Here is a 16,829-nt window from a genome sequence, read left to right on the forward strand (position 1 = left end):
ACCTCTCCATAGAAGTATTTCACGAAAGCATCTTGAAGTATTTCCTAAGTGCTAGTTCCAGTTAGATTTTTCTGACTTTTCCCCCCTGTCTCTGTTCCTGTTTCTTTTTTCCCTGACTTTATTTTTATGAGTACATAACAGGTAATACTCTGACAGAGATGGAAGAGAATACTATGGCTTATCTTTATAAAGCTGCCCCAAGCTAGTAGCTAATTGGTATTAATGTGCAATTCCAGATTCATTGCCTTTCTTGGAGGACAATAGAATTAATTCTACACTATTTGAAAGCTGCCTTTGGAGTCTTGCATTTGGATGCATAAAACTGAAATTGGAATAATGAAAGTGACCTGAAAAGCACACTTATGTACTACACCATATCATTCAGAGGGTGAGGGAAAAGGGAGAAAGCCATATTATTTATATTAAATCATCCCTGTATTCCACGATGGTTTTTCAGGTCATTTAACAGGCTGCTGGAGAAACTTCCTAGATGTAGAATCTAGTGTTCATGGGCATTTGGATGAGTAGAGTAGCTTTAGAATTCATTTTTTCCTTGTGACCCAACAGAGATTCATGATGAGATCAGGGCCTCAGATAAGCCCTCTGACCAAGGTCACTGAACTTTTGCCAGCATTACATCCTTCTGAGTAGCAACCTCCAGGTCATTGTTTTACAGATTAGAGAAGACAGAATTTCTCACCTTTTATTGAAAATGATACCCCCAGAAGTTCAGGGTTAAACTTTATCTTTCAGAAAAACTATGCACTGCCTGGTCCTTCTGGATAAATCTGAGCTGCTTCTATTTATTCATTAGCAGTGAGGAGATAAGACAATACTTATCTCTATGAAGTTGCCAATGAATTCCAAGGGAAAAGTGTTTTCAGCAGTGATTAATTTATAAGACCTTGCTATCAACATTGTAATGAGATTGCAGGTAGATATTTGCATCCCAGAAGAGGCATATTTATTGTGCATTCTTTGAATGTTCATTAACAGACTAATGTAGGAAGGGAAAGTTTTCCGAAATTATTTGAAGCTTCAAAATTAATTTTGAAAATATTCACAGGGAAAATAAATAGTAAATATTTAATTTATAAAGCAATAAAGGAAATCAATACTAGGCTTTGCAATAGGATCAGGCTAGAATTTAGGCAAAATTGGGCAGAAGGCAGTTTGTTTTCTGTACTCACTTCCTGCCCTCTCTTCCTCTTCCCTGTGTATTGACATTTTAAAAGAGGGATCCTGGAATGAGTAATGTCTTAGTCAAAAGCAATGGCTCTCTTACAGGGTATAATTTATACTTGCTTTCTTTTTAATTCTCTTCTTAGTGTCTGGTTAAAGGGGAGAATGGCTCTCTAGCCGCCAAAGGGCTTGTGCATTTTCTAGTAGAATACTATTGTTCTGCTACTTAAAACCCCTTCATCAGTAGTAACCCCTGGTTTAGTGGCATGGGAGTTCAGTGCTTCTGTGGCAACTGCCCGCCCTGCTTCTGACGGTTTTCTTCCAAAGTTTTTTTGGGAGTGTATCCCAAGCTATTCTGCTTTGTTTTTCACTACCCCTTTCATAGCAGGTGAAACCAGATTCATTAATTCTATCAAAGACAAAACTGCTTTGAAGAGTCCCTTGCAGAAAGAAAGGAAAGAAGAAATGAGTAAAGAGTCAGAGATAGCAAAGCATTAAACAGATGTGGAAGGGGATGCAGAGTGAAAGCATTTTCAGAGTCAGAGAAATTGCAAGGAACCTCAGAAGGCAGCTCGTCCAATACAAACCTGAGAGAACCTGGCTCTCCCCATGTCTGACAAAGGCTCATCCAGCTTCTGTCTGCAGACCTCTGGTGAGGGGGAGCCACCACTTCCCAATGTGGTCTATTCTACTTTTGGAAAGCTGTGATTGTTAGGAAGGTTTTCCTTCCACTAAACCTAAAGAGGTTTGTGTTTTTTGGTAACTTGTATCCATTGTGCCCGGTCCCACTTTTGGGGGAAAAACAGAATATGTGAAAATTAAAGATATTTATCATGTCTCTCTAGAATCTTCTCTCCAGTCTAAACATTCCTGTTTTTTTCATGTGATCCTCATCTTGCACAAACTCCTATACCTTCACTAACCTGCCCACCCTATTTTGGCCACTCTCCAATTCATCAATGTCCTTCTTAAATTGTAGTACCCAGAACTGAAAAAAAAATCCCAGCTGTCACTGGACTAGGGCAGAGTATACATATACCACCTATACTTTTATACTAGTCATTTTAAAAATTCGTATGTTTTTTGCATTTTCCTCTTTTAATTTTTAATTTATGGAATAAAACAAGCATTTTCATAACAGTACAATAAAAACAGATGATTGCATAAGAAACCACAAATCTACCTTGTACAACTTGCTTTTCCTTCTAAATATACAACAGTTATCATGTAAATTTCTTTTTTCCCCTTTTTTTCTCCCCTCCTATTGCCTCACCCCAGAGATGGCTACCATTATACACAGAGAGGTGTGCGTATGTATATATAATGTCATCTATAATATATATGTAAAATTATTTTATACATACTTCTATTTATCACTTCTTTCTTTGGATGTAGATAGCATCTATCTTCACATGTGCTTTCTTTTAAATTTATATATTTTATAATAGTCAAAATGACTTGGTTGCTCAGTCATTCTTCATACAATGTTGTTGTCACTGTATACAATGTTTTCTTGGTTTTGCTCACTTTGTTCTTCACCATTTGTAAAAGCAATCACCCTAGCATATCCCAGATGACTGCTAGTACAGGTTCTTTGATCTGCTTTGCTAAAGGAAAGCAACTTTAAAGGACTCAACAATCTTTAATTAAACACACACACACTTAGTTCAAGGGAAAAAGTCAGCACTCTGAACTTCAGAAAATACAAACAGACAAAAAATACAGACAGAGAAAATAATACAGTTCAACATACCAACAGACAGGGCTTCTAGCTGTCTAACCATTACATACATACACAGTAAGTTACCAGAGAGCGAAGCACCAACATTTGGGTTTTCAAGCCAGGGGGCTCAACAGCTACCCAGAGTAAGTGAGCCTCAAAGCAAAACCTCACCTCAGAGTATATATAACCCTTCTTTAGCATCAGAGGACATCATAATCTTCCTGACCCACTGCCTAATTACAAAGTAACAAAAGGTGTGGGCCTTCTTAAAAAACAAGCCTCCCCCAAACAAGCCCCTCCTGTTGGGTCCCACTTGAGACCCATTAAGGGGCAGGGAATATCTTCTAATTTCCTTACGATTACACCATTTCATGTAAGTCTTTCTATGCCTTTCTTAGATCATTGAGCTCATCATTTCTTATAGTGCAATAGTATTTCACCAGAACAACATTCTACAACTTGTTTAGTGATTCCCTAAGTGATGGGGATCCCTCCAATTTCCAGTTCTTTGCCACCATGAAGAGAGCTACTATAAACATCCCATTAACATTCAACATTATAATTACTATTTGTGAAATTCCATCGATATTATTTTTATTCACTATTTTCTTTCTCAACTTCTCTTTTTACCCTATCCTTATTGTCATATCTTTTCTCCCATCTCTCCTACTCCCCATTCCACCCACCCATCCCTCCAAGTATAATCCTGAATGAAAAAAATGGATTAATTGACGACTTGAAGGACTTTCAGGTACTTTATACCAATCATTTATTAAAAAAAAAGTTTAAAAAACACAGGGCTAAGCATAGATTCTGAGGTTCTTCTGTGGACACTGCCTGTCAAGTTGATATTTAACCATTAAAGAATACTCTTTCAGTCCAGCAATTCAATCAGTTTTGAATAATTTGATTTAATAGTATTGAGTGCTAGAGATTTTATGTAATATTTTATCTCTTTTGAACTATTATTTTATTTATGGTTATTAAGATTATAAGAAAATGGTTTTATTTTTGTTTTGGAGACTATCTTGCCCTGACTGGAAGTACAGTGGCCACCCAGGAGACTGATCCCAATATTGATAGCAACCAAAACCTTTAACCTGCTCTGTTTTTTTTTAATCTGGGCTAGTTTGGTTCTCCTTAGGAAGCCTAATGACCTTCTGCTCCCAATTGCTATATTGATACCAGACAACTGATGGGACTTTAGTGCAATTGTAGCCCAGAACTCCTGAAGCCAAGTAATCTGCTGGCCTAACCTCTTCCCTCTTTTCTCCCCCAAAACAGAGATTACAGGTGTGCATCACTATGCCTAGCTAAAAATAATTTTAAAAGTGCCTTTTCTACAAAGATTTAAAAAGTCAATGAAGTAACAGCTGAAATCCAAAGCTAACCAGGCCTACAGTGGCAGACCAATATTGGAAAACCTTATTTATACCATATATAAAGTTCTGTGATTCCCTTTGTATGGTATAGGAGAAAGAGCCTTAGCTTCTGAATAAGATGACTGTGGTTAGAATCCAGGTTCTGAATTGATGCCTGTGATGTTGAGAAAATTATTCCAGCTCTATGACCCTCTGTCTTCTTAGTTTAAAGGGGATGGGTCAGAAAACCTCTCAGGTCCTTTACAACCCTAATTTCTTTTATCTTCCCCTGGAGAAAGGAGATCCAGGAATGTGGAATCTATGGACATTTTCAGGTAGATCAGTGAACTTCCACTTTCACTCTTGGAGTTTGCTCAGAGATGCCAATATATCTGGACTGCTCAGTTGATTCAACTTGAAAAAAATCCATCAGAATTTATTTGGATCTTTTGCCCATCCTGTTTAGCTGTTTCTAAAAATTAAGTGATTCAATATTTTGACTTCAGAAAGAAACAGCCTGAGCATCTTGCTGCTAGGAGACAAGATTTTTGAACTGGGTACAGAATGACTTTCTTTACTAAAGAAATATTTGTGACCAAATGGGACTAGATTCTTACAAGGTTTCAAAATATCTCAGTTTCAGTTAACTGTCACTTTATAATGAAATTGGTTAATTGCTCGTCCATTGTGAGGAAAATACCTTGTAAACCAGTAAAGTGGTATATAATTGTGAATTATTACTATTACTTAGCAGCACTTTTTTCAGCTTAAGTGAAGATTCTCTGCCCAACTGAGGAGAAATATGTGTAGAGCCAAAAAAAAAAAAAACCTAGATGGAGGGAAGGTTACAAAAATACAGTTAAAAAGAACTAGGAAAGGGCTGAATAAAAGAACTAATGCAATATCAGTCTTGTTGTGGGTGTTTTTTTTTGACATAAGACCTTTAAGGAAATGGCTTTCCCAAGGGAGTTACAGAGATATAGAAAAAACATCAGGAAGCCCACAGATACACAAAAAGCTTAGCATAAGAATTAGCATTAAAATGTGCATGGCATTTACATGGATAATTTCCTTCTAGAAGTCATAATTTTGTGATTGTTTTCTATATCTTTCCTATGATTTTGAAATCATAGGGTAGAAAGAGAGGAGAAAGAGGCAGAGGGCAAGAAGGGAGAGTATGTTAAAGATACTTGCAGCTGCTGTGGCGGTGTAAGACCAATAACACCAGCCCACAGAAGGGCTGATAGCACAGATTCTTTGATCTGCTTTTCTAAAGGAAAGACAGTTTCAAAGGGGTCAACAATTGTACTTTAATTAAACAATGCAGACAAATAAGTAGAAAGAAGTGAGTATCCAAAAAAGAATCCAATAGACAGGGCTCCAACTGTCTAAACAAAATAATAAGATACATAATGGCCAGACCAGGAGCTCAGGAAGCTGAGGGAGTCCCTTAACAATAGCTACCTACAGTCTCATCTAGCCAAAGACCTGAGGCAAACATTATTCCTCTGAGTGGGCCCCAAAGCAAAATACCAACCTCTGAATATACATACACTTTCAACTAACAGGCTCAAAGTTGGAAGGCATCTCAACCCAAGTGACTCTGCCTAGTTAAAGGTGTGAAAGCCTTCCTGCAAGCAAGCTTCTGCTTAAGCAAGCTTTCTCTACTCCCAGCAATATAAATCTCCCTTAATATCTATAGTTTTCACCTGATAGGCTCTATGTGCTTCAGGATGGAATATGTCACAGCTGTGAACTGGGCCAGAGGTCAAAAGAGCAAGACATCTGGGATTGAAATACCTGTGTACCTTTAGACCTGGGAACACTGCCCATTCAAAGGAAAAAAGGGGAACACATGTGGTCACATGGGACAGGGAAGATCTTATATTCCATTAACCCTACAGAGAGGGAGAAGGAAAAGAAAAAGAAGAGACAGAAGGAGAAAGGGAGAGAGAGAGAGAGAGAGAGAGAGAGAGAGAGAGAGAGAGAGAGAGAGAGAGAGAGAGAACACGCTACCAAAAGAAACTGATCCTATACAGAAATCTAAATAATACAGGGTAAGTTAAATGGTAAAGGCATAAGAAATGAGAGAAATACTCTTTAGGTTAGGAGATAAGAACCTTGGTGCCTTTAACAGCATGGAGGACAATTAAGAAGGATAAGTAGAGTGAAAGAAGTATACATGTGGAAGGGGTGGTGGTGGAGGCTGCTTTCCTCATGAGAAGCCTGTGAGGTATGTACTGTAAACAATGTTATTTCTGTTTTACTTTTGTAGAAACTGAGGCTCAAAGAGCTTGAGTGACCTGCTAAAAGTCATACAACTAGTAAGAAACAGATGCAGATCTCTTGACTCCAAGTTTAGTGATCTTTGGCAGCTTGGTAATGGATAGAACAGTGGATACAGCACTGTCCTGGAGTTAGGAAGCCCTGATTTCAAATCCAGTATCAGTAGATGTATCTCCTTGGGCAAGTCATTTAACTTCTGTCTGCCTCAGTTTCCTCAACTGCAAAATGTGCATAATAATAGCACCTCCCTCCCAGCATTATTGTAAAAATCAAATGAGATGATATTTTTAAAGCACTTGGCACTGTACCTGGAACATAGTAGACAATTGATAAATCCTTTTTCCTTCCCTTCCCTTCCTCCATTCTTGTGTTTGTTTGTTGTCTTGTTTGTTCACTCCTTCCTTCCTTATCCCCTCCAGTGCTACTGCTTTCCCTCTAAGATGACTTTTGATCTACGCTGTAATTATCTTTTATGGACATAGTCATTTGCAGGACATTTCCCCCCCACTAGAATGTGAGCTCCTTGAGGGCTGAGGCTGTGTTTTTTTGCCTTTGTTGTATTATAACTTTTTAGCACAGTTTCTGGTACATATTAAGCATTTAATAAATATTTGTCAACCAAATGCACTCAGGAGCCAAACAGAAAAAGACTAATCCTGTATTCCTGTGACACTTCCTCATACTCTTGAAGCTAACTATCACATTTCCCTTAAATCTTCTCTCTTCCATGTTAAACATCCCTAGCTCCTTCAAGAGATCCTCCTATAGCATGAACCCAAGGCCTTCCCCTCTTCTGTTTTACTTCCTCTGGATGCTCTCCAGCTCTTCAAAGTAATTCATAAAAGTGGCATCTGGAATTGAATACAATATTCCAGATGTGACCTGAACAAGGCAGAAAGCAGAGGACCTATGACCTTACTCCTAGAAGTTATGCCTTTTAAATGATGCCCAAGATCACCCTAGTTTTTTGAAACACTCAAAATGTATAGGTAAATGTACATGTATATATTGTATATGTGAAATTTTACATGCATAGGTGGATTTTCATAGTTTTATACCCATATATGTATATGTCTATTTTATTGCAAACTATATGGATTAAAAACAATCTGTTAATTTTCCAATAATAATTCTTTCCCAAGTGTCTTTCTAACCAATGTTTTGTGTGGTGTTGTGTGGGAAATTGTTGGGAAAAAATGAAAAATTCAGTCAAATATCTGGAAATTTCCCAAAATATTTGCTACCATGCATATAAAACATTTGGGCAAATGACTGATCCTTATTGGTTTTTTGTCCAAATGTTTTGTAATCATATGGACATAGTCATTGAATTCTAAAACATACCTGAAGAGGAATAATGTTTCATCTATAGAAAGTGAGGCTCAGTCTGCTATTTTTCTTTCCTTTTTTTAACCTTTAGGGAATGGATTTTGCTGGATTCACAGCACACATGTTCATTGGAATTTGTCTTGTTCTCTTGGTCTCCTTTCCTTTCCTGAGACTCCTTTACTGGAACAAAAAGCTTTACAATAAGGAACCAAGTGAGATTGTCGGTAAGTTTGAGAGGGTGGGGGGAACTGTACCTTTCCCTTTTTTCCCGTGAGATGACAGGAAAGTAATTTAATTTAATTTAATTCTCTTTGAAAATGAGTTTTAGCACAAAAATGTAACATAAAATTATGGGCAGAGCATAAGATAAATGTCACTTGCCAAGATGTTTGCCTAATATAAGGGGAGGTTGGGATAGCTGCTCCTTCCTTATTACAATGCAAGTTCAGTATCTTTTAATCCAAGAGTCCTGATTTTCCTAAGTATATTCTTTTCAGTTTCTCTAATAGAATTAGTAGAATCCACAAAGGAAGTCCTACACCATCATGCAGATCCTTTGTGATGATTCAAATGCCTATCATTTAGAATTCAAATTATATACTATAAGTTAAGTCTAAGGGACATAGGCCATATGACAAACAATTGTTCTAGTACTGAAATGTCACTTAAATATGAACTAAAATTTAAAAAGATGCCATAATTCAAATACCAGTTAGTGTTCAGACTTGTTAAGTAAAACAACACTATCCTTAATGCAGCCTAGGTTTGTATTATCAAATGAGATTATACCTGTAAAGTGATTATAGCTCAATGCATGCACATAGTAAGAGACTGTTCTCTCTTTTCTTTCCCTCTCTATATAGAGGTATTTTTGTACTAATAGACCCTCCAGAAAAGTTAGGAAACACATGAACAATATAAGCAATTGTCAAAGGGAGAACTTATACCTAGGATCTCTGTGTTCCTAAATATGGCAATGCCCTCAAATATTCATGTATGATTTCAACTATGGTGAAGACTTCCTGTCGTTGTGATATTTGACATTTTCCCTTACTTTAAGTTTTCTTAGGAAGGTCTAGCAGTTGGAAAAGCTGCAAGCTATCCAGATGGTTTGGGAAATGCTTAGTTTCCCCTGGGATAGGACCAAAGTTTGGATAATGTCCACATTTTTCTGACACCAAAGTTTCAATGGTTGCTGACTGTTCTGTATTTTCTTTGATTTCTTTTATTTTTCAGTTTGGCTTTGGATGATTTGGGGTCAATCATTTTTGGAATTCGTAGGATCTGTAATTTTGAATTTCAATTCTTTAATTTGTTATTGAGCTCTACAGGCTAATGGTCTATTCTTCACCTTTAGTGGATAGGTACTCAACTTTTGATTTCATTGGCATAGAGAACTGCCAGATGATAAATCTGCCTCTATTGGTATAGGTTGGTACCTATTTTTTTTTTTTTAGTTTTATAGAGTTGCCTGGAACATCAAGAGGTTAAGTGATTACCCCAGGACCAGAGAGCCAGTATGTGTCACGGGGAGAAGAAGTTGAACTTAGGTCTTACTGGCTTTGAGGCCAGCTTTCTAATGTCATTGCTTCACTTCACCTTTAGTAAGATACTTAAATTTCATAATTAGTAGTTAGAGGTCTAAATAGTTTTGTTGTGATTCACCAGTCAGTGATTATCCAAGGTAGACATTTTTCCCCTTCACATACATTTTTTTTTTTTTTTTGCTTTTTGGAGGGCAGTTGGGGTTAAGTGACTTGCCCAAAGTCACATGGCTAGTTAAGTGCCTGAGGCCAGATTTGAACTCAGGTCCTCTTGACTCCAGGGCCAGTGCTCTATTCACCGAGCCACCTCGCTGCCCCTACGTATAGTTTTTATTTCATGGGATATATAGGTGTTCAAGAAGGACTAACATCACTGGTGTGAGGGCTTGTTGAGCCCTTTTCAGGGTTTCTCAGCCACCTTGGTGTCTGCTTGATACTTAGCTCTCCCCTGTGGCTCCAAGAAGCTGTAGCATGTGCAGGGGCCACATCTTAGTAAACCATCTTGGCAGACAGGCTAAGCTAGGTTGAGGGTAACTGACAAACCTCAAACTCATTGGTGAGTTGCGGGGGGGTGTCTATCCCAAATATGTGAAGACTTCTCTTGTTAGAACGAATGGTTGAGGACAATTTGTTCCAATGGACTGAAGGCAGCTGAAGCAGATGCTGTGAAGTGCTTTGGTTTGGAGTTTGGTTAGACAGCAAAGATGCCAAGGCCATCCACTGCGTCCCAGGTCATCACCAGTTATCCTGACTTTTGTCTTGTTACTAGACTTTGATTACTCTGTAAGAAAGAGTGAGTCTGTCACTTAAATCCAATTCATACATGAGTCAAGAGATCACCCCGTGATGTAGTAGAAAGCATAATTGTGAGCCATTTCAGATAGCACCTTCCCAAGGTTCTGGAAGGATGACTTTCTAAAGGAGTATGAAATTTGTTCTCAGAAGTTATTTCATCATCTGAAATTTGCACCTGGATATCATTATTTGTGAGGGAGAAGGTCTATTGCTTTAAGGTAGATTCTACCTAGGAAGTTAGGGTTCTGGGTTTGAGTCCTTGATGATGATGACAATGACCATGATGGTGATGATGATAGGAGTCAAATGTAAAGAGAATAGGATGCACCTGAAATTCTTAAAATGACACACTGAGTAATTTCAACATATTTTTTGAGTACCCAGTCCAGTACTGGAAACTGACTTGAGCACTTTGAATGATTAAAAAAAAGTATGATTCTTTCCCCACACTGAACTTAGAATTTAGCAAGGCAGACCATGTTCATAGACATTATGTATTTAGAGAACAATAAACTGCTCAACTAGGTGATGCTGAATGACTGTTGGTGCAATAGAATCCTGGAGAAGAAAGAGGACAGTGAAATGTAGGTCAAAACCTGAAGGACCAAGTGAAGGGAGTCTTTCGTACCAAAGGGTAAAGGAAGCAATCCATTGTGAAATAGAACAGGAAAAGTTCTAAGTGGAACTGCATTTCAATTTGCTATGCAATACTGAGACAATAGTAGCCATCAGGTCTGATGTGATTCATTTAAATGTCAAGTTCGTTTACCTTTAAAAGCATTTATAATTATCTTTTTTATCAATAGCCCTGCCTAGTAGTAAAGGTCCAACCTTTTTGAAGAGTAAAGCAATTCTTTCTCCTATTGCCCTTTATTTTTCTGGTGGTATTTGTTAGCACGGTGATTGAAACAATCTTTTTGTTTTACTTTCTGATCCCAAATTCAATCAAATTTTGCCCTTTTGTAATAGTCAGATTTCTATGACAATTAAATCTCATAACCTATTTTCATTGTATAGCTCTTGTAGATTTAGCATCTAGAGGGGTTCTATAAGCTGCAAGTTGTATATCTGAAGTGAAATGAATTATCTTTAATTTTTCCTTTTTTTGATTGTAATTATTATCCCGATGGAGAGCTTAGAATTAGAATGTGATAATAATGAACTCATCTGTTTAAATTTGTATTTACACAGGCAAAATTAAGTGAAGAGTTGAGCAATTATTTGATGACTATGGGTGGTAGACAGTGTATCTGCAAAATTCTGTCCTGAATCCTATGTCCCTCAATAACAAATGACCTTTTTTTCTGAGTCTGAGGGAGAATGGGAATGATATCATGCTATTTTCTCTGGGATCCATTTTTACATTTCGTTTGCCCATTTGAAGACAGCAATGGGAGCACCTATGCTTGCCAATAGAACTATCTGTAAATAGGGCCAAAGGCAATGATGACATCTCTCTAGGTCCTGCCCTGTAGAGATGTAATTAGTAACTGAAAATGGTCTGGTTCATAGGTTAGCTTGGTGAAATGACATCCTAATGATGATAGCACCTATTTGCATAGTGTCTATTTTGGTAATTGATGTCTTATGTACTTAAAAATCATTTGAGTCTAGTGATTTAAAAAGAATCAATCCACATAAATCTCTATTTGTAAGACCCCCAAATATGAGAACCTTTTATCTATCAGGTCTTTATTCTGCCTGCTCCCTTGGTCAAGAACCATTCAGAATGTCTCTTGGGATTATTCCAAGGATCCACTGGAGATTAATTCTTTAAGAGCAATTATTTATTGTTTAGCAGGTTCATACATTGTTTAATCCCTCTAAATTGCTTCAAAAATCATAGTTAATGCTACTTTAGAATCACCTATCAATTCAACCTCAATATTAATTATGTGGTGTCCAGTTTGATTTTCCCCAGATCCATTTGAAAAAAATCTGAAGTGCCAAATATTTGTATGTTTATAAGCTTTCACTTTGTTCCATCTCAAAACTTTTACCCTTTGCCTTCTGTTGTTCTTATTCTTTATTCTGGCATTTTTTTTGTAATGGCCTTTAGCCCAATTGCAATTTAATCCTGATCCCCTAAAAGATTTAAAAATAAAAGTATCATTTTTGTCTTTTCCATATACAAAGGTTTCCTTTAATCCCCCAAATAAGTGACATTTATGCAAGACAAGGGAATTCAAGCTGTTAACTTGAAAAGAACTTTTTGAAGGATAAAAAGGGTTTTGGAAACTTTCACAAAACTTATACATTTTTCATTCAGATTAGTGTCCTAATTTATAATCAGTTACTATTTGCTTAATAACCCCAGATCCAGAATTCTTATAATCAGCCTGTTCACCCTGCTTTATTCCAATCAGTAGCTATTCCACTGCTAAGATGTTAATCAGCAGCTTCTCAATGAAAATAAATGCAGAGGTGCCCCTTATTTATTAAATTTTCTTTTGAAATGGATGAAAAGGTGATTGATAAAAGCAGATTTCATCGAAGGGGGTTTCAGTCACCTGGGTTGGAAGAAGTAGGAAGGATGACTTAATGGACCATAGCATGACTTAATGGGCCATTTCCACCTCTAATTTCTTTGATTCTGTAATAACCTGATATGGATTATTTGAAGCACCTGCTTTAATCAACGAAATATCTGACATGTTGGTTGCTGATTGGCAATCAGCTGAGATTTTGGAGTTTCAGGCAACCTATATTAGTTGTGTTCTGATTTTTCTGGTCTTGAGGCATTTTAAAGGACCTTGTTTTGAGGGTGCTTAGATTAATTATTTCATATGGGAATTCAACTTTTATCTATATTAAAATATTTTGTAGCCCATTGACCCAAAGAGAGGTTGGGGAGTCTATGTGTTGATGAAAACTTGACATTTTAACATCAACTTGTTTATTGCTTTTAAGCATTTTTATAGGACTTTGGATTGAAAAATAGTTTCTAGTTATTTCAGTTAGTTTTCTCTGAAGACTAAAACAGTAGTCATTATTTCTCTCTCTAGACATGGAAAACAGGGCATAGAGATCTAGCAACATTCTTAGTTAAAATCAATACTTCCTTTTGTGAATCCCACCCCAATGTTTCATGTGACTTATTTACATCTTTTTGTCTCTATCTGGAACTAGTGATACCAAAAAAAAAAGAGTTTTAGAAATTGTAGCTCATCAGGTTCCTTCTCTGTGGACTTTCAAGAATTCCTATTCCAGGGAATTTGGTGGCAATTTACCTAATGTGGCTCAGTTGCCTGTCCAGTTCCAAAACAAGGAAGAAATAGTTTGGTGGGGTTGAAGGCAGAAGAGCCAAGTTCAGATAGAAGTCTTATTGTTCAGTCTTGTCTCACTCTTCATAACCCCATTTGCTGTTTTCACAGCAAAGATACTGAAGTAGTTCGCCATTTCCTTCTCTTCATTTTATAGTTGAAGAAACTGAGGCAAATAGGGCTAAGTGACTTGTTCAGGGTCACACAATTAGTAAATATTTGTGGGTAGATTTGAACTCTGGTCCTCCTGACTCCCGAATTTGGAGTGCTGAGGTTGGAGTCATGGTGTTGCTGTTTGAACTCTACACACCTGCTATCTCTGTGGAAAATATGAGGAACGGGTATGGGGGCAGTGGCTGGGATCCCATCACATGGACACACCTGCTGTTTCTGTGAGAATATGGGTTCATGGACACACGTGTTGTTCTAGTGAGCAGTGAGGCATATATGAAGAAGTTAGGATATGGGCAGTGGTTAGGTAGGGACATTGGGCCTGCTGTTCAGTGGAGCCTATGAGGGAGTTAGAATACTGGGGCTGGGGGCAGCTTTATTAGGATTCCCTGATATGGGACCTGAGTTAAAAACCAGCTCTGCCACTTACTACCTATGTGCACTTTAGCAAGTTCCTAGACCTCTGCTTCCTTATGTGTAAAATGAAGTCATTGGATTCAGTGAAATACAATTTCTTTTCACTCTAAATGTATGATCTAAGAACTTCTGAAGTTAATTCAAACCTTTGCTAACAGACTCAAAGAACAATTTTGAAATGGGTAACCATTTCATTGAGACCAAGGGACTATATCTGATACAAACACTATCAACACATATTCTTGATGTTTGAAAGTCATGGCTGGTCTTACATGAACAAATTACTCAGGAAAGATTGCTGTTATATTGATCTTGGACAGTCAAGAAAGCAACAAGCAAGATCTGGTAACTAAACATAGCTCAGGCTATACTGAATGGTTGACCCAGAATGGCTAAAATGGTGTTTGGTTGTTTAGAATCTGAGAATACCAGAGAGAAAAATGTCTCAGGGGCTATACTGATTAGATTTAATTCAAGGCATATAAAGGAGGGCATATTAAAAAAAAAAAAGATCAAGAGCCATAAAGGCGACAGAAATCCTATTCCCTCCTTCTTCCTCCAGCCTGCTCTCTGAGTCCTAGGATATTCTTGCTTTCCCCCTCCCCAACCTGTAGAGTATCCCTTCATTTATGATGGAGACTATGACTCCTAGCAGGTATAATTGTACTCACAGCCTACAATGCCTTGCATCTTGAATTGGCCACCACTGGGTGATATGTTTTTTATCTTAGGTATGAAATTTATAATTTATAATAACAGGCAATGGACACACAGAACTTTATACCCTCAAATCTAGAAGGAATGCCAAGGATCATTTTAGTTCAGTTCTTCTTTTTTATTTTCTTTTTGGAGGGCAATTGGGGTTAAGTGACTTGCCCAAGGTCACATGGCTAGTTTTTGTGTTGAGTGTCAGAGACCAGATTTGAACTCATGTGCTCCTGACTCCAGGGCCAGTGCTCCATTCACTGTGCTCCCTAGCCACCCCCTATTTTAGTTCAGTTTATAACCAAAGCATGAATCTTCTCTTTAGCCCCTGCAGCAGGGATCACCTCATCTCTGCTTGAATATTTCTAGGGAAAAGGAGCTCACTCCCCCTGAGGCAGCTCTTCTAACATGTATCTGATTGTTAGCAAGGTAGTACTGATTGGAAAGGGAGGCGGTGTAGAGTGGGAGATTGAGTGCTGTACTTGCCAGGAAGCCTTGGCTTTGTAATGCCGTTTGATACTGATGACCTGTTTGGACCTGGGCAAGGCATCTCTGGGTCTCAATTTCCTCATCTATAAAATGAGGGAAGTTGAACTTAACAACCTGTGGTTTTCTCGACAATGCCTAATCTATGGTCAGTGCTCAGTTCGAGGATCTCAAAACCTCAATTTCTTCATGTATAAAATTAATAGATTGATATGACCACTGGGGTTCACTACAGCTATACAATCTTACAAAATGTGCCTTTATATTCAGGAGACCTGTATTTAAAGATCACTAGGGTAAACATTGAGAGAAATGTAAAAAAAGACAGTTGCTACCATCAAGGAGTTTCTGTTCTAGTACCGTGTTTCCCTGATAATAAGACACTGTCTTATTAATTTTTTTTGGACAGAAAAACACCAGAGGGCTTATTTTCAGGGGAGGGCTTATTTTAATGAACATTGACAGCAATTTTAATAAACAGGTAAATGTGAACAAAAAAATGTACCTTTATTCAATAAGCAAATCACTGGGGAAGAACAGGATGACGCGTTCACTGCTGCAGCTCTGATTGGATGCAGCTCGGAGCGCGGCATGCGTTTCACGGGGGGGAACGGTGCATACAGAGGGTACCGTAATGTAGCGTGTAGCGCAGGGGATCACCTTCACTACAGTAGCAATCTCAATAGGGCTTATTTTTGGGGGAGGGCTTATTTTAGAGGAATCTTACACAGTAAGGGGAGGGCTTATTTTCGGGATAGGTCTTATTATCGGGGAAACACGGTAGGTGGCAATTGTGAAGATGCCTATACTTCAGAAAACTGTGGTTTTGCTATTGTAGGTATTCTATTAAGATAATCATATGATTTTTGTTGTTTTTGTTATTGATATAGTCACTTATAGTTTTCCTAATATTGAACTGGTCCTTCATTCCTGGTATAAATACCACCTGCTATATGACTTTGTGATATATTGCAACAATCTCTTCGCTAGTATTTTATTTAAAAATTTTGCATCAATATTCATTAGGGAAATCATTTTATAGTTTTCTTTCTCTGTTTTTGCTCTTCCTGGTTTAGTTATCAGTACTATATTTGTGTTGTGAATTTGGACAGACTCCTTCCTTGCCTATTTTCCCCCAAATAGTTTATATAAGAATGAATGTTCATTAAATGTTTGGTTTAATTCACTTGTGAATCCATCTGGTCCTGGGGATTTTTTTCTTAGAGTGCTCATTGATTGCTTGTTCAGTTTCTTTTCCTAAGTATGAGAGGGTTACTTAAGTATTTTATTTCTTCTCTTAATCTGGGCAATTTATATTTTTGCAAATATTCATCCATTCCACTTAAGTTGTCAGATTTATTGCCATATAATTGTGCAAAATGGTTCCTAATAATTATTTTAATTTAATCTTCATTGGTGGTGGATTTACGCTTTGCATTTTTTAATACTGGTAATTTGATTTTCTTTCTTTTTTTAAAAAAATCAAATTAACCAATGGTTTATCAGTTTTATTGATTTTTCATTAACCAACTCCTGGTTTTATTTATTAGTTCACTTGTTTTCTTTT

At 37.4% G+C, this 16,829-nt stretch overlaps 1 protein-coding gene across 1 annotated transcript in view; it reads left to right on the top strand.

The window, feature by feature from the left end:
- Positions 1–16,829, top strand: part of OCA2 (OCA2 melanosomal transmembrane protein) — a 539,713-nt gene that overhangs the window by 143,847 nt on the left and 379,037 nt on the right. The window contains exon 15 of the mRNA XM_069073057.1: positions 7,973–8,105. Coding sequence (XP_068929158.1) covers positions 7,973–8,105 — 133 coding nt within the window. The remainder of the gene's footprint in view (positions 1–7,972; positions 8,106–16,829) is intronic.

Source organism: Petaurus breviceps, unplaced genomic scaffold, assembly GCF_028583685.1.
Source record: "Petaurus breviceps papuanus isolate PSGF00001 unplaced genomic scaffold, PetGlider_PUasm1.0 90849, whole genome shotgun sequence".
Taxonomy (NCBI): Eukaryota; Metazoa; Chordata; class Mammalia; order Diprotodontia; family Petauridae; genus Petaurus; species Petaurus breviceps.